General features: G+C 46.0%; 1 protein-coding gene across 1 annotated transcript in view; it reads left to right on the forward strand.

Annotated features, from left to right (window-relative positions):
• The first annotated feature begins 365 nt into the window (after nt 1-365).
• LIMD1 (LIM domain containing 1) overlaps nt 366-17,833 on the forward strand; it is a 33,379-nt gene continuing 15,911 nt past the window's right edge. Inside the window, exons 1-2 of the mRNA XM_014889626.2 lie at nt 366-1,700; nt 11,156-11,257. Coding sequence (XP_014745112.1) covers nt 533-1,700; nt 11,156-11,257 — 1,270 coding nt within the window. The 5' untranslated portion in view covers nt 366-532. The remainder of the gene's footprint in view (nt 1,701-11,155; nt 11,258-17,833) is intronic.

Below are 17,833 nucleotides of genomic sequence, written 5' to 3' on the forward strand. Positions count from 1 at the left end.
AGGGCGTTTGTGACTTTTCACGAGGCTTCTTCAGGAAGGTTTCCGGGCTACAGGGTGAAAAAGAGGAATATTATCCAGCGAGAAGAAGAGGCAAAAACACCTTCCTTGCATCACCTGGGTAACTTTAAGCACCGTGTGCACCCCCTCCCCAGCTCTGCTGCCTGACCCGAACCCTTCCCGAGCCTGGTCGGACACTGCGGGACGTTCTTTGGAACCGCACGCAGCATTTTCGGACAGGCGGCGCGCGCTCACCGCGGAGCGGGGACGAGCAGCGCGCGCTGGCTGGGTGGGCGTGGCTTGGGGCGCGGTCAAGGCTATTCTGGGCGTGGTCGGCGTGGCCCTGCCCCCTCTCCGCGCCTACAGCCACGCCCCCGGCTGGAATGGGTGCGGCGGGACGGAGCGGCTGCCGCTGCCGGCGTTACCCTGATCCCGGCGGGAAAGAGTAGAGGAAGAAGAAGAAGAAGAAGAAGAAGAAGAAGAAGAAGAAGAAGAAGAAGAAGAAGGCGGGGGTCTTCCTGCTAAGCCGGGCAGGATGGACAAGTACGACGATCTGGGTCGGGAAGCCAGCAAGTTCATCGAGGATCTCAACATGTACGAGGCCTCCAAGGACGGTCTCTTTCGGGTGGATAAAGCTGCCGGCAACAGCCCCGAGTTCGAGGAGACCAGGCGGGTGTTCGCCACCAAGATGGCCAAGATCTACCTCCAGCAGCAGCAGCAGCAGCAGCAGCAGCAACAGGAGGAGATGCTGATGGCCGCGGTGAACGGAGGGGCTGCCGCCTTCCATCCCCCTCGGCCCAATCCGCCGGTGGCGCGGGGTTCGAAGCCGCCCCCCGCCGCCGAGGGGCCGCGAGCGAGGCCCTGCGAGGGAGAGGAGCGGAGCTTCGGAGAGAGCGGCGCACGTGCCGAGGCCCCAAGCAGCCAGGCCGGGCGCCGGGGCTGGGAAGCAGAGCCCGACGGGATCCCCCGAGTGGGAGGCTCACAGCCTGGCGCGGGGCGCCGGGAGCAGCGGGCTGGGAGCCCCGGCGACGCCCAGCCCTGCCGCGGCGGGCAGGAGAACGGCGACGAGGGCAGGCGAGGTGTTGGGGGCCGTGACCCGATGGCAGCCGGACAGAGGTTCTCCTCCTTTTCAAACGCCGGGACCACCCTGGCACCCTCGGTGGGGCCGGAGGAACCCCTGTCACAGCAGGGGTCCTCATCCTTCATGGCACCCTCAGCGCAGCCCACTCGAGGGTTCTCAGGCTCCGCTGAGCCCTGCAGTCCCAAAGCCGGAGGAGATGGCAACCAGCCGTGGTACCAGGGTGTCTTGCTGTCCTTCCCGCCAGGCTCCACACCTGCTGCTCCCAGTGTGGAATACCAGCACGCCGCTGCCTACCCCAGCCCAGCCGGTCACTTTGTGGCCCATGGTCAGAACCACAGGCCTGCCAGCAGCAGCGGGAACCCTGAGCCAGGCTCCTCGCGCCTGGCCTCGCGAGGGATGGTGGCTCCCAATGCGCCGCAGATGCTTTTCCCAGAGGCCGTGAGTGGGCCACGGTCAGACTCTGGGCACCTGGATGACTCCAGCACAGCAAAGGTGAAGCTGCCCTGCCAGACCCTCCTCCCGCAGCCAGAGCAAGGGCCATCGGCAGTCGAGCGGAAGCTGGAGGCATTGACCCAGCGCCTGGAGCAGGAGATGGATGCTCGGCCAAAGGCCGATTACTTTGGTAAGGAGGCAATCCACCCATCGGCACAAGTGCATTGCAAAGTGTTACGGCAGGGCTCAGACCTGCAGGATTGCATTTGCCTGTACATCTGCTTGGTTCTTCTCTTGTCAGTTGCCCAGAGCAGGGTGTTTTAATTTAACTTTTATTTATCACAGGGATTAGAAGCTCTTCCTCCTGTGACACCTTTTTCTTTAATCCTGCCTCTCTAATTTTAAAGCAAAGGTAGCAGCTTTGTGGGGGGCAGTGCTGGGAAGAAGCTGGAACTGCATATTTTGAAGTGCCCTTCGTTGCCAGCAGGGAGGCACTTAACTTTTCTTGACAATACTCCGGGTTCTCTATGTCTTACAAGGCTGCATCCATCAGCCTGCGGAGGAGTCGTGCCTGCTTAGGCTGGCATCATGGTAAAGGGCACAGAGCTCGGGGAAGAGAGAAGTAGCTTGTAGATGGGGAGGGTGGTGGTTTCCCAAAGTTGTCAGGATTTCCCTCTGCCCCCTGGTGCTGCTTCCCATCAGCAGTAAAAGATTGGTGCATCCTGAAGATGGCAGAAAAACAGGCTGTAGACACATTCTTCCCTAAATCTTGAGTCTATGAGGAGTCCAGGCTGCCACCAGAGGTTATCGCTGGCACTTGGCAGTGAGAAGGAACCACTTATATATGCGAGGATCTCCCAATGAAAATATTAAATGTCCTTCTGAATTAAATTGATTTGATACCTCAGGTTGGTGGGAGGTTGGGGCAAATTGCGTGTTTCCTTTCCCTGCTGTGCCACTTCACAATTTAACAGCAGATAAGATAGCTCAGCTTTTGGGAGACGGAAACCCAGAGTTGCTGGGAAGGCTGGAAACTCCACAGTTAACTGAAGAAGCAACAGAAGCAGGCCAGGTGTATGGATTTTCCTTAAGATCTCAGACTCGCAGTTGCAGAAGTAAAACAGGGACGGATTAAACTCTTCAGCCTGATGCTGAGGAGCAGTTTGCATCTCAGCCTGCACAGGTGCTGTTGCAGTCCAGCTGTATGCTGTCATATATGGAGTCCTATCTGGTAGGGTCGGTGGGTGGTGGCTCAGTGGTGGTCTGAGCCACACAAGAGCTTCACACCGAGCTTTGGGGATGTAGCTGGAGGGACCACCGAGTGTTCAGCTGCAAGATTGCATAATAAAATGTGTATCTTGGCAGCAGGCCGTGGGACTTGCCCACAGAGGGCTGTGCTGGGGTTGTTTATCTTGGTATCTGAGACTGGATTAAGCCCTATGGCAGGGGCATTTTTTATCCTGTTGCAGAAAAGTGATGTGTTGAGCTGCTCTACTCACAGTGTTTTGGCCTGGAAACAAGTTTTGGCACTTTCCATCCCGTGCAGGAAGCACACGGTTTGAATGAGCACAAGGAGCCTCGCTGGTGGGGGGGCTGAATGCCGTTACAAGGAGCTAATAACCGAAATGGGGTTGGGGCAGCAGGGTCGTGGCAGGTGGTGCTCGAAAATTGGAATGTTTTTCTGGAGGTGACATTCAGCTCCACTGGAGAGGTGTCAGGGGTCTCCCCAACAGACCCTGGCTGTGTCTTCTTGCAGTGCATGCAAAACAGCTGGATCATACCTCATCCAAAATGTGCTTGGGGATGGGCTCAGGAGGCAGAGGAACCCAGCTGATGGTTAGAATGGTTAGTTACTTTTACATTTTTGTCGCAAAATAAGGATGTGAGGCAGGAGACTTTTGTCCTGTGGGAGATTTATAATGAAACAGGAGTATTTTTTGCAGCATGGAGAGCCCAGCTGATCAGGTGGCTGAGTTAGCCCCACGAAGGGAGAAGACACGGAGGCTGTCTGATCCCCAGTGAGGTGCTTTGACATCCTCCTGATTGGAGATTTTGCACCAGCATGTGATGTCTGTGAAATATGGGAAGGAGGAGAGTGAGAGGGGAAAAAAAAGAAATTATGCAGTCTCAGCAGAGGGAAAAGGAAAGTTTTGTGGAGCTTCAGCTCAACAGGCAAAGGTTCAGCAGATCTGCCCTGCTGAGGACCAAAGAACAGGAAAGAACAAGTATTAAGGTATTTTAATTCTGTGCCTCCTCCTCCCTCTCTCTTTTTCACTTTTATTTTTATTTTTTCCACAGTTACCTTACTTCCTTTGAAGGAATAAAGGGCACAGCTGGCCTTCTCAATTATTTTTTGCTATGCCCTACTCTCAAGCTACCAAACTTTAGGATGTAAAATAAACACTTTTATGCAATAGTGATAAAAACGATCGATAATTTGTTTTGTTGCAGACTTTTTCCCCAGTGAAGGGAAGTCTGTTGCAGAAGCTTTGAAGTTCATCAGAGGCAGGAAATGAAACCAGGACTAAAGTACAAATGACCAAAGTATTTTATAAAAAATATTTTCAGTTCTCCTAATTTTGTGTGCTGCTTTTGTAACAAGGGGATGTTTTTGAAGATGAGTCTGTCATATCCTTCAGTCTGTCTCAGTCAGGACCAGATGTTTATAAAGAACAATTAATTCTGATCACAGTAAAGGAGCTGCTTTCTCCTTCACTGTGTGAAAATGTGTGCTTGTAAGTTAAAGCCTAGGAAAGGATAAGCCAGGAACTGGGCAAAGTGCAGGTAGGATGCTGTGCTGAGAAGCAACAGTCTGGTTATCTGTCAGCACCAACTTGCTGTGCAAAATGCTTTTGTCTGCTCAGAGTAGGTATAATAAATGAAAGGAAATAAACATAAAAAGTCAATAATTCTCTCGGGGGTTTTTTTCTTTTTTTTTTTCTAAGTAGTGACCTATGTGTGAGCTGCATGGGCTGCACACGTCTCTGGAGAATTTAGGTTCTCCAAGAGGGCTTTTGAAGTTCTTATTTGATTTATGTGGGCTGTCAAGGAGGCCATAGGGAGCCTCAGGTATCACCCAGGTCTTTTGCTTGGTGAAGGAAAAGCTGAAGTTGCTCCCTAGAGAGGCTGATTCCCATGCAGCTGAGAAGGGCCCCATGTCCCTGGGAGGTGTCACTGGAAGCCAGCTTAGGATCTATTTAGGTTCTGGTGTATTATTTCCAGGGAACATTCAGGACTGAGGTGCTCAAATCTCACTGATTTCCCATGGCATTCTTTTGGGTGCATCAGTCTTCATCTCTTCTTGGTGACAGAAGATTAAGTAGGAGTGACTGGGGGAGTTGCAAATCCTTTGCTAGCACCACCCAAATGTTTAGGGTTAGATGAAGTGATCCCAAAGACTGAAGGTGCCTGATGAGCTTTCAGGTAAGACAGATTTACAGCCAAACCGAGTATCTGCCTGCACTGCCTGGGAGTGACTTGGTAGAGGAGGGGCCTGTCTGAGATGTGCTAGGGTCTGCAGGGAGGTTTGACTACTTGTTTTAGCATGCAGTGCCTTGATCTGCAGGCACGGATAGGTGCTTTTAGAGGTGTAACATGTAGCATCATGTTTTTACCAGTGCTTTTTTCATACAGCTAAATGGAAATCTCCACCTGATGAGGATTATCTACACCCTTACCAAGAGCTTCTTATAAAACCATTTTTGTGAATGGTTTTTGTGTTATAAATATTTGTTAGCTGTTGTATTCTGGCTTCCTTGTTGTTTACAGCAGAGCTGATAAGCTGCGGGTGTTTTAGGAGAGCCCTTGGCATCTTGTTTTGCAGTGAAAAGCTGGGATGCTTCCCAGCAGTCAGGCAGAGAATATCTCATAGCAAATTCTGCAGATTTTTTTTCCCCGCTTGGCAGAAGCAGAGCAGTAGCTGAATTGCTGAGCCCTGTGGAGACCTGGAAGCCCAGCACCTTTGAATGGATGTGAGCAGCTCAAAAGCCAGCAGTGCTCTTTGGAAGCGTAGTGCACAGTGAAGTTAGTGTTTCACCACTGCTGAAACCACAGTTTTAACTTTTAACACTTTTAACTTTGGGGCTGTACACACCTGGGGACTTTACTGGACCTGGTGATGGTGGGGCACCGGGACACTTTGTGTGCAGCAAAGGTAATTTCAGGGCTGACTAATGGAGAATTTCTGACTAACATGAAAGTTCCTCTGAGTTTTGTCTGTGGGTGATGATAATGCCATTTCCACTGGGAATGAGCAGAGGCATCCTTTACTACCTTCTCCTGGGAGAGTACTGAAGCTGAAAGGAGACACCTGCCTGCAGCAGAGAGGAGGAAGAGGCAGGGAGAGACAGGTCCTGGTGGAACAAGGAAAGCTGGAGGGATCACAGCACTTGAGGTAGTGGGTGTGTACAGATTGCAAAGCTTATTTTCTGCAAGAAACCAAGCAAAAAGTATTGGCCTGGAATATGGCTCTTCGAGATTACAGCAGTATGTGCTTCTCCTCCCTTCCTCTTGGGAGCTCAGCTGGGTTTGCAAGCTAAGGAAAGATCTACCAAAAGGAAAGAAAAAGCAAGGAGTTGAGGCAGAGGAGCAATCAGTCTTTTAGCCAGAATACAGCAGGAGTGGGAACTGAAAGGAGTAAGGAGCCTCATTCATGTGGACTGGAGTTATCATAATCTCTGACGTCACTACAAGGTACTTAAAATGTCACTGACTTGAGTTTGATGGCATTTTTCTGTCCTTCACTGGCAGTGTGTACATGAAGGTCTGCAGCAAGGTCAGGGGTCAAGAACAAGGCACGGAAAAGGGAACAGAAAACTTATGTTTACCAACTCTGTGGTTCTCTGAGCAGGGTGTACCTGTCCATCTTTATACAGACAGCCCAGTCACTCAGCGATTAATGGAACCAATCTGCCGTGTTTACCAGGCACTCAATCTCACCTCCTCCTCCAGATCTCCTTTAAATCACCTCTCCAGCAAGAGTTACTGCTCAGTAGTGGATAAGCAGCATAGCAAGGCATGCAATCTATGTAATTTAGAGTTTGATATAGGAATTACTTGGTTAAGGGGAGCCATGGGAAGGTGGGTTCAAGTTCCAGAGAAATTCTAAAGTAAAATCAGGTGAGCATCATATCATGTATGACAGGGTGAAGGCTTTTCTCAGCAGACAGTCTTTGAAATACGCGTGTGCAAGTGGAGGGCTTTGTTCTCCTGGGATAAATAGGTGGGTTGGAGACACAGCAGCTGTACCTGCGCAGGGTCCTCCCTGTCAGAGTGTCAAGCAGAATTCTAATGGGGAGGACCCTTGTGAAGGTACAACTTCTGCCAAGAAACATCAGGGTCTGCTTCTGGATTAGGTATGTGCATGTGTGGACAGATGGAAATACCAGAGGTGCAAAGACTGGGGGGGTTTTTCTAAGTTCAGCTGGGGGTTCTTCAGCATAAATCCAGCCTCCTGTAAGGAGGGGCAAAAACCAGTTACATCTGATGGACAAGAGTCAATCTGATTGTGGAAATGTGGCTTGCACAGAATATATGGAAGGAGTAGGACAGATGTGCTGTTTCTGGATTAGCCAGATAAGTAGACCCACACCACCAGAAGCATCCTGCCCCTGCATTCCTCTTACCTGGGACCAAATTGGCATGGCAAAGAAGTCTTACCACTGAAGCACTGTCACATTTGGCTGTTCAAAATGAAGTGACAGTATTAGTAAACCCAACCAGGAGCACATGTAGGAAAGCTTGGCTGTACTGTGTGTTGCTGAGAAGGGAGGTGCTGCTGGAAATAGGGATGCTGTTGGAAGAGCTGTGATCTCTAGATTGATGTTGTCTGAAATGTGGAAATAAGTCCTACTTCCAGAAAATACTGTTATTCAGCATGTTGTGTTGTGTTGAATTTTTAGTGAGTGGGATACAGTAAGTAACTAAACTCCTTCTGGTGAGTGTGAAATAGCAACACTTGGAGGAAAAAATGTCTCCAGGGGCTTTGAGTCTGGTGGTAAATGGAAATGCACTTGTTGAATTTTGAGGGTGGGACTGACATTTCAGACTGAGCACTGTGTTTGCTTTCATTTCTCACAGCCCTTGAGATCTGCATCCAACCTGTTGGATCACGTGAGCTGAGGCTGTTCCTGGTGACAGCCCTCCTGGTCTGCAGTCCTGAGATGGAGTGTGGCAAGTACCGGGACGTGGCTTACAGGGCATATTTTCAGTCCCAGCTCTGTTCCAAAGGTCCCTTTGTTCAGACTCTCAGCTGCAGCGCAGGCAGTTGCTTGCTGCATGATGCAAAAGGGAACAGAGATTTCTTTGTTGTCCGGGGACAGCTGCCCTGCCGGCAGAAATTGAACCGAAATCAGCAATTTCCATTCCTTTCCCTTCCCAAATCTGGCTTCCATTCTTCCTGTGCACTCAGGCATGAATTTAGTGGTCCTGTGCATGTATGGTGGTTTGAGTTTGTCATCCTGGTGGTAAAAGAGAAACCTGTCATTTCTTCTTAATAACGTTGTCTAAGGTTAAAAACCATAAGTTCAGAGGGGGTGTCTGCTGGGATAGGTGCTTGCATAAACACTTGTTACGAGCTGCAAAGATACCAAGTGCAGGAATCAGTGATCTTGCTGAACTGTGGCTACTCGGGATCCCTCTGCTTCACACTGAGGACAGAAGTTTTAGCTAAAAGCCACTCCATGCCAAGAAAATTACCCAGAACTGCTGACTAGTGTCAATGGCATGTGGGGCTGGAGTGATGCTTCTGACATTTTAACACCAGCAGAAAGCACAGTCAGCACTGTTTCGGGAAATAGCCGTGGGAGCTGGCGTGGAGCACGGTGCAGAGCCCATTTTGCAGCAGGATGAGGTTGGAGGTGGCCCCGGTTCCCTGGCTTCCATCAGCTGGCTCTGCACACATGCTGCTGGGCTCAGTGACTGGCTGCTGTCAGCAGCAGGTTTTTCCTTGCATTTTCCTTGCTTAGCCTAAACCAAAAGATCAGGATGATTGTGACAGCAAGGAATGAATGGGAAAAAAAGACAAGTGGAAAGGAAAAATCAATAAAAATCACTTTTTTCCCCCTCTGTCAGGCCAGGTATGCTGAGTGTCAGCGATGAAGGCTCAAGTATATTGGTTAAAATACTTTGGAATGTTATATCTGGCAAGACCAAAGACTTATTTAGAGATTTCACTTGCTACTGAGATTTAATAGGCTTTAAAGTAAGATTTAGCAGATACATGTAAGAACATAAACTAGATTCAGATGTGCCATAATGCCATTTTTCAACCTTGCAAAGGATATGTATGAATATTCATAGCATGTCTGGTTATTACATAGTTGAGTAATTTAGCGCATTACAGTTTTTGCGGAAAACATTGTCAATTTATTTAAAAAGCCCTTTCATTCCATGACTTTATTTTCTGTGTTTTAGGGGCCTAAATATTGAAAGAAGAGGGTGAAAGGGTTAATTAGGGGTGAAATGGAGCATGGACTGAAAGGAAGGTGGAAGGGTGGTTGGGGAAGTTGGGGGGGTAGGAGGTGGAGGAAGGTTTTGGTACAGATGTGAGAGCCTTGACAACTCCTGCAGGATCTGTCCAGAGGAGCAATACCTGTGTTCTGAAGCTTAATGGGAGAGATAGGAGATTGCAGGGACAATTTCTGCCCTCCACAGGCTTTGTCTTAGCCTACTTAATAGTGACTTATGCCTGCCAGGCTCTTTACTGGGCACTGTGCCTGCACTCAGCTGCTGTGCCTCCTGCTTCTTGCTGCTCATCCACAGTCAGTGTCATCTGGCTGCTTTGTGGAAAGGAGGAAATAGGAGCATGCTGGTGAAATCTTCTGGAGCAGCCACTCATTGGCATGGAGAAGGGGAAAATGCAGCACTTGCAGTGCAATAAATACATTGGCTCTGTGGAAATCCTGGTGGGTGTCGTGGAAAACTGGCAGGTTTTCTGCTCTTTGGAACTTTTTGCTCAGCAGTGCTGTACTCAAGAGGGAATTTTGAGTCGCTAGCTCTTGTGTCAAATAATTGCACAGAAATTCAGGCTGCTGCTGAATGTGTGCATTCCTAGGAGAGCACATCCATTTGAAAAGCCAATTTTTTCTTATCTTTGCCTTGACCTTTTTTTTTAAAATCCTATTTCTAATGCCTGTATGATTTATCTTTGTTAAAATGTTTCTTTCAATAAATACGATAAACCTGCTCAGTTCAAAAAGAACCAGAAAGTTTTGCTCGCTTGATGCCAGCCTGAGTGCTGGGCTGTACCCACAGCCAAGTAAGCGTTTCAGTTTGTGTAGGATTTGAACACAACAAAGTAACTAATTATTCTTTGCAGCCTTTTCTCCAGGTTTGTGTCAGTGTGGACTCTGGCTCTGAGTGCAGTGGGGCTTGGCGCAGCACTAGGACAGCTTCCAACGTGCTGGTTGAATGCACGCAGGCAGCTACAGCATAGAGAGCCACGTCTGCTCTGCAAAAACCTGGGAAAAACAAGTGTCTGCTTTTTAGCAGCCGTGTGTGTGCTACTGCAAAGGACTCCCGAGTGGTTTTATCCCTGTAGTGTGAAAACTGACCACCATGTCTGTTGGCTGCAGGAAAAAATTGTTACTCACCTGGGCAGTGCAAGCCTGGTGCTGCTTGAGTTATTTTTCAGCACTGTTGTAAGCACAATGGACTTCTTCCTAACTTTCTCCATACTTTTTCAATTACTCTGGAGCTTGCAGTGCCCCAAAAGAAGTGAAATTTTGTTTATCATCCTTAGCGTAATTAAGGATTTCCAGCAAGATGATGCTGTTCCTCCTCCTGGGCCAGTAGGAATGAGGTGTGACTCACAGTCGCTTGACCAGGGATTTTAAAAGCCAGGATTAATAGGGCTAGGTAGTGGTGCAAGGAGAGACCTGGAGGTGAAGTCACATTAGAGCCAGTACAGACCAGAGATAGAAACACTTAAATCTGTTTTTCCTTCACACTGCCTCTTATTCATTTATTTGCTTAAAATGAGACTTAATTTTCTCAGTTAGAGGTAGTTAAAGAGTGATACTGCTTTAAAAACAGCCTGTTGCAATCACAGGGTAATGCCTGAAGTAAGAAAACCGGCTTGATGTGCCATTTCCTTCTTAAGACAGGTAGGTGTCAGGTCGTCTAGCACTGTTGGGAAAACATTAGGACCTTCAGCAGGCACAACTAGGGTCTGAAATGGATGAATTAAAGGAGCTAAGTGAAGAGCTGTGTTTTCCTCACATCAGTTGCGACCAACAAGCTTATTTTATACAGTAAGTGGCAGAAACTACTGGTCTATGGAGAGCTCTGAGCATGACTTATTGATACTCACTGCTTTTGTGAGGGTCCTTGAGCAGGCTAGATGTATATAAAGGTTATCAGAAAGGATTGGAGAAGGAAGATTTCACTGTACCTGGGCAGGACTGTTCTTTTGCAGTTTATTTTTTTGCAAAAGTCTTTCACTGTGGAGGTTTGATGGCTGTCATGACCACCGTTAACAGCATCTCTCAGGTCAGGTGATGGTGATGTCACCTACATCTTGTGGCTTCAGTGAACCACATGGTCCTAAGCTGTTCAGCCACCATGATGAGCTACATGTGTTGTCATCCAATCAGTGTCCCCAGCCACCTGTCAGGTCCCACTTGTGACCTCTCTTCTCTCTCCCAGGTACCTGCGTGAAGTGCAGCAAGGGCGTGTATGGAGCAAACCAGGCTTGCCAAGCCATGGGCAACCTCTACCATGACAGCTGTTTCACCTGTGGAGCCTGCAGTGAGTATCCCTGGCCTGGTCTGATGCCGGTGCCAGGCCTTGCACCGAACTCTTCAAGCTTAACTGGTGTAAAGGGGAAAGAAAAGAAAGCAGTTATTAAACTATCTCCCAGCTGGAGTCTGCTGCAGCTGTATGACTTGATGGTGGTGATGCTTGCTGTTTGTTTTTGAATGGGTTGTTGCAAGACATGTAGAAAAGATATTTTGGATTGTACCAGGCTTCTGCCTTCTGGTATGGGAGATGGTTGTTTTCATTCCTCTGCCTCTCAGTTATAGCCACATTTTCTTAAAAGAGTATTTTTTCAAAGTGACGGTGAATGTGCCTCAGCTGGCATGGTTTTTGTCTCAGCAGGCTTTATTTTCAGATGGCGCTACTGGAGGATAAATCCAGTGACAGTGTTTTTGCTGCGTGCCTTTATCTTTTACTTGCTAAAATAATTTTGTACCTCTGAAATACCTCCAGTCAAAGCATGTAAGTGCATGAATGACTCAGGTTACCTAGGTTACATCTTGCTCACTCTTTCTCCAGAGAAATGCAGCCATGCCCTGAGATAAGGGGCATGTCTCTGCCAGCTTGGTTTATGGTTTTTGCAGGGAGGGAACTGGTTACTGTGCAAAGATATCAGACTGGGAGCAGAGATGATGAGCCTTGTGAATTCTACCCAAGAAGCAGAGTAAATTATTCAGCTGGCCCTGCTGAGCTCCCTGTGGGTCACTTTGTCAAACCCACATCTGGAGCTTGCTGGGGCGTACAGCAATGTATGGATCCTCCTAAGCAGCTTTTCGATGGGGTCTGTAATGGAGCTGGAGTGAAGAACTGGCCAATTGATTTTAAACCGTGGCTGTGTTTGTAAGACAGTGGTTTTTCTGTTGTATTATGTTTAACTCCAGCTCTAGTAGTGTATTTTTAGAAGTGTAGCTGTATATGTAGTGCCAGAAAAAATAATAATCTTCTGCTGCTTTTGTATACATGAGTTTGGTTTTCCCAGATGGGACTGAGGGTTTTTCCTCATGAGTTTTATTTAGAGTTATAAACTCATCAGAACTGCATGTGTTTTATTTGGAGCTGTAAAGTTGGAATAAATATAGAAAGATGTGTATGCTTTTTAATAATAGATGAGCCTTGAACTATCCCCATTTCCCAGCTACCCTGCCTCACCTATATTTTTAGTAGGGCATTTCACCATCATCTGACTGAAAATAGGAAAACTGAAAAGAGAAAGTGGTTTTTGCATATAGTGGCAGTTTCCTAGAGGCTCAGAAGTCAGCCACTCATTCTTCTGTCCTTTCTTATAAATTAATTTGAAATTAATTAATCTTCTCCCATGGAGAGGATTCCTGGCTGCAGCCAGGGCTTCACTTCAGTTACCTCTCACCCTCTGAACTGCTCTTGCACCCTAAGCTCCTGTTAAAAATAATCCAGCAACAGGTTTGAGCTGTCTTAAATTTCTAAAATTACTACCGTGCAACTGGTGCTTTAGAAAGAAACACTTTTGATCCTCCTTTTTAAAATTAATTTTACAATCTTTATTTTGAGACCAGCGCTTAGAAAAGTAGTTGTGGTTGCAGAGGTATCTGTGGTTACGTCTGTTTGTTTGTCTGTGTTTGGTTAAAAATTAGCTTAATCCCATATCTAATGAGGTGGGTTGGTGAGGGTTGAAAGAATAGCTATTTGCTGCTTATTCTAAGTCAACCCTTTCCAAATGTTTCCAGTGCAAGATGAAAAGGTGTGGATGTCAGGTGAGACTTAGAAAGATAGAAAGAAGTCAAGTTTAGCAAAGTGAAGCCCATTTTCTCTCTTACCCAGGCTGTAACTGAGAAATGTACTGAGTACATGTGCTGGGGCAAAGGGTTTCAAACTGAAAGTAAAATTAAGAAATGGAGCTAGTGAAAATGATAAGGGGGGGTGGGAAAGAAAGGAGTGTGGGAGCAATAATTATATTTCCCTCAGTGGAAAAGACTGTATTTCAAAACAAGATAAAAAAGGGGAATGCAAGTCATGGGCATGTAAATGAGAGCCTAATTCAGCTTTTTATATTTAGGAGAGTAGTCATGAAAGTTGAAGTCCTTCCCATTGTTGCACTGGCCATGTTAAAATGGAAACTGGAGGCAGTGGCAGCTGGTAGGGTGATGGATGGATGGAAGGGGAGGTGTGTGGTGGCCTGGGATTCCCAGCACTCCAAAAAGAGTGGTGCCAGAGGGAGGCCCCCACAGTAGTGGTTTTTCCTCATGTGCACAGACCTCTACAAGCAGCAAGGTTTGCAAGAAACCCTTCAGTGCAGGGGGTGGTTTCCTGCACTGCCCCTGTGGTCTGCAGGGCCTTCATGCACCAGACGCTTGCTCCGAGGCTTTGTGGCCTGGCCTGTGCTGGGCTGACTTTCTGATTCGTCAAACCTCTGCACTGCAGCTGCCTGCCTGATGCTGCCTGGGGAGGTGCAGGACATCCTGCCCTGCACTCAGGAAGGAAACCTACTCGAGGGGAATCCCCCTTTTCACAGCCCAAAGTAACTTCCCAGTCCCACAGACCATCAGTTGCTGTGGGAATAAAGGGCACACACTCTGTCATTCAATCAGAGAGGACACATGCCCCTCTGCAGGCTTTCTGTCACCTGTGTCACTGTAGTAAATGTGATGAGACCATTTCTGTCTGCCAGAAAAATAAATATTTATTTGGTGTTGTCTTTCTAGCTGCAAAGCACATCTTGAGCAGCCTATGTGGTAACTCTGGTCTCTAGCTGAAAAGTAAGTAGTGCTTTTAAGGTCAAGTGGAGTTCATCTTGGACATCATCCAGTACAAACTTGACTTTGAGAAGTCAAGGTTGCTCCTGATTTCAATCCTAAAATTTCTTCTCTGATCGAACACTGAATATCCCCCACTCCAATAAATAAAATATACAAAATTACCTATTAAGGTAAAGCATATTGTCCTCCAGATATTTATAACCACTGTCCTGCTGTTTTCATTTTAGCAAGGATTTCTAATTTTGCTCGTAGCTGGATTTGTGTCCAAATGTGCATTGGTTTCCCCAACACAGAAAATTAAGAGAATCTAAGAAGCAAGGGGTTATGTGGGGTGGGGTGATACCCCACCGTGCCAAATCTCCTTCACCCTCTGTTTCCCAATATACATATGTTCAGAGATAAAAGACAGAACAGTTTGTTGAACAGGGCTACACATACACTACAGAGTTCAGTTGGCAGGGAAAAAATGTACTGTCTTATCTGAGCCAATGGCATGTAATGCAGAAAATTTGGCTTAGAGGTCAAAACAACAGATTTAGAATTATTACTTTGGTATAAATGTCTCAGTCATCTTGTTTGTTACAGGACAGAGGCACAAACAAGAGCCTTTTGCAGACAGGGAGAAGAAAAAAAATTAAGGCTTCTTCTGCAGGATTAGTAATAAATGATATTTGCTTTACAGGAGGGCCACGAAAGTAGGTTAAAAAAAAAAACAAAACTGCCTCGAAAGACCTTGAGCTATTTCCTGCAATCTCAGGGTGTCTGTTTCCACCTTAGGGTTTGGGGTTTTTTTTGCAGCTTGTTGGACAAAAAGTTGTAGCTATCAAATGGTTTGTTACACATTTTAAATTAAATCGCTACTTTATACCTCTTCAGAACACAAAAGATACTTGTGTATCCATATGTTGATATTTTCCATTTTGATAATAAGGAGACCTTAACTAGACTGTATCACTCTAACCTGCTGTGTTAGTTTTAGTGTTTTCTCTTGGATTCAGCCAGGCTTATATCCAAATGCCGCAGGTTACCTGGAAAACAGACCTTTTTGCCCTGCTAGCAGTATAGTTTAGAGCATAAGAGTCTTGCACTTGAGCCACTTGGTCCTCAAGAGAAAATCTGAAAGCTAAAAAAGTGCAAGGGAAATGTTAGAGATGGCTGGGAAGGAAATCAGTAGGCGAGGAAGGAAGTCAGAAGGAAAGAAAGAATTGATTGCAAGGTCATTTGAAGGAGTGTTTGATGTTGAACTACAACAAGAGGGCCAAAGTGATGACCACATTTTGACTCCTTACTGCAAAATGTTGGAAACCTTGCATGTTTGCTAGATTACAGAATTCAGTCTTTGACATTTCAGCATCACTACATTACTCAATTTTTCTTTTCTATTTTTGCAAGCTCAGATTAATGTTGATGTCGGGGTAGGGGTTAACAGGCTGCTGTTCCAGTGACAGACTTTGAAAGCACGCAAGCTAGCTGCCTCTTGCCACCCTCTGGGTATACATATTTTATATTTAATATTTCACAACATAGTTGTGTTTAGAGGTATCAAGGGTCATTTACTAAACTAGGTAGCTAAGTTATCAAAGCAGTGTTTTCTGCAAGCATAACCCTCTGCTTGGGCTAATTAGTCTTGCTGCACTGATTACAAAGCATGGTTACTTAGAGCAATGCAGCTCTTGGTGTCTTTGGGCTAATTATACTGAATAAACTTCTCCTGTATTGGTATGTAACTCCTAGAAAAAGGAGGCCGTGGTTTTTATTTGCACTGTTAAATAACTTTAAAAGCAGAAAGTCATCTTTTTCTGCCCATGTGACTTAATCCCAGACAGCAGGGTAGTCAGCCTTGCCAAGTGAATTTCCCCACGTTTGGGAAACAGAAAGGTAGAAACTTCCACAGATACTAAAGGGTGTGATTTGCAGCCCTGGAAAAAGCTTGGATTAATGTAAAAATAGAAGTACACAGATCCTAAGCAGAAAAATTATAAACTTACGCTTCTATAGTTGTAAGAATATGCCTTAAGTAGGGAAGAAACTATATTAGATAAGATGGTAAAGAGTTTTATAGTATAGTAGTGGAATTGTTAAGAGTTTAGGTGTTATAATAGAAGCATATGTGTGTACATGCAACAGTAACTCATTGGATAAAAGTATAAGCAGTGCAGCAAAATTAAGTAAAGGTGATAGGTCAGAAAAGCAAAATATACTTCGTAGCAACTTGCTATTGTACTAAAATGTTACATATTGCTTTGTAACGTATCCCATGACTACTTTTTGAGCTATGGCTGAATTCTTTCTTCTCTAAGTCTAATGCCTTGAATCTGATGTATTTTGAAACATTTAATTGTCCTTAGCACCATCGTACTCCCGTCCCCTCTTTTAAAGCAATGACAGAACTCACGGCCACATGTATGTGTATGGTTATCTTCAGATGCAGAAACTGCCTTCTCTTCTAGTGCAGGCAAACTTAGTTACTATAATTGGATAAAAACCCACCACACCAAGCAACTTACTTGAGAAATGTGCAAATCTTCAGAGTGGAGAGTGCAAAGCATTGCCAGTAATCCATTCTCAGCATCTCTTCAGTAAAATTATCATGCCAGAGTCTGCATAGTAAACAATATAATTTTTTAGCAAAAATCATGTCAGAAAATATTCAGGTGTACTTGGATTTACAGTTTAGGGAACAGGCAATTAATCAGTGCATTTTCCTGCTTCAGTCTAAATTGCTGTTATGTTCTTGCTGACTTTTTGTTTCAGTCTCAGCTCACTGGTGAAAAATCCTGTTGTTTGTCATAAGAAGTGCTTGCTCTAGATGAGAAAAGCCAGGGCAGCTTTTACAGTAAGGTGATAGTACTTGTTTCTCTCCTGGCCAGATTTCAGGGCAGTAGTGATATGAGGCCTGAGCTGAAGGGGCTTTGGTGTGGATCAGGTGTCCTCAGTAGATATCCTGATGGAAAGGTACAGTTTTTCAGCTCCTCAAGGGGATGGATGCAGTCAGGGATTTATCAGTGTAATAGTGGTTTCAGTCAATTGCATGTGTTTTAGTGCTGGCTGAAAGTCTGAAATCATTAGGACAATGTGAGTAGCTAAAAAAAGGTTGAAATCTTTAGTGGAATAAATTTCCGGTCCTTCTAGTCCTTCTATTTTATAATGTCATCTTCAAAGTACTGTTTTCTGTGAAGAACAGGCATAGGATTAATTGGTGCTGTAAAGATTTTAGTGGGTCTCTTACAACGTTTTAATGATACCTGTGAGTAATTTTCTGATCACTGAGGCTCTTTCCATAACCAGAGAAATTTAAAAATTACTTCTTGTGTAGTTTCAACGTACAGTTACAGTCACTGAGGTCACAGGGATTGCTTGCCCCTCCTTCCTCCTCTGAGGCTCTGTGTGTTTCGATGAATCACTGGGTGACAGGGTGGGAGGCCAGCTCTTGACAGCCACCTGGTTTTGGTGCATTTTGGGGAACAGGACAGCAGTCTCCAGAGTGATGCAGAGTGTCTGAGCACTGGGATGAAAACCAGTTACTGAGCAGAGACTGTCTGGATCAAAAGCACTGCTTTGTCCCTGGGTGACTGTATTTTACCTCTGAATTTTGACTTCTAGGGGTTTTCCCTAAAAAGAAGAACTCTTGAATATCTTCTTGCAGTTTGCCTGATGGTGAAAGAGAGGTGTTGCTCGGTTGTGTGGTGTGCTGTGTTTTTGCGATGTTTCTGTCTGGGGATCCATTTCTGCCCTCACCTGTGGTTGTGTTGCCATTAGAGGCAGCTGACTTTTCTTGCTGACCTTTGTTACATGCATGTTTTGCATGTTTTTGGCTTTCAGGCGTCTGATCATC

The sequence above is a fragment of the Sturnus vulgaris genome, chromosome 1, assembly GCF_052056855.1.
Source record: "Sturnus vulgaris isolate bStuVul1 chromosome 1, bStuVul1.hap1, whole genome shotgun sequence".
Taxonomy (NCBI): Eukaryota; Metazoa; Chordata; class Aves; order Passeriformes; family Sturnidae; genus Sturnus; species Sturnus vulgaris.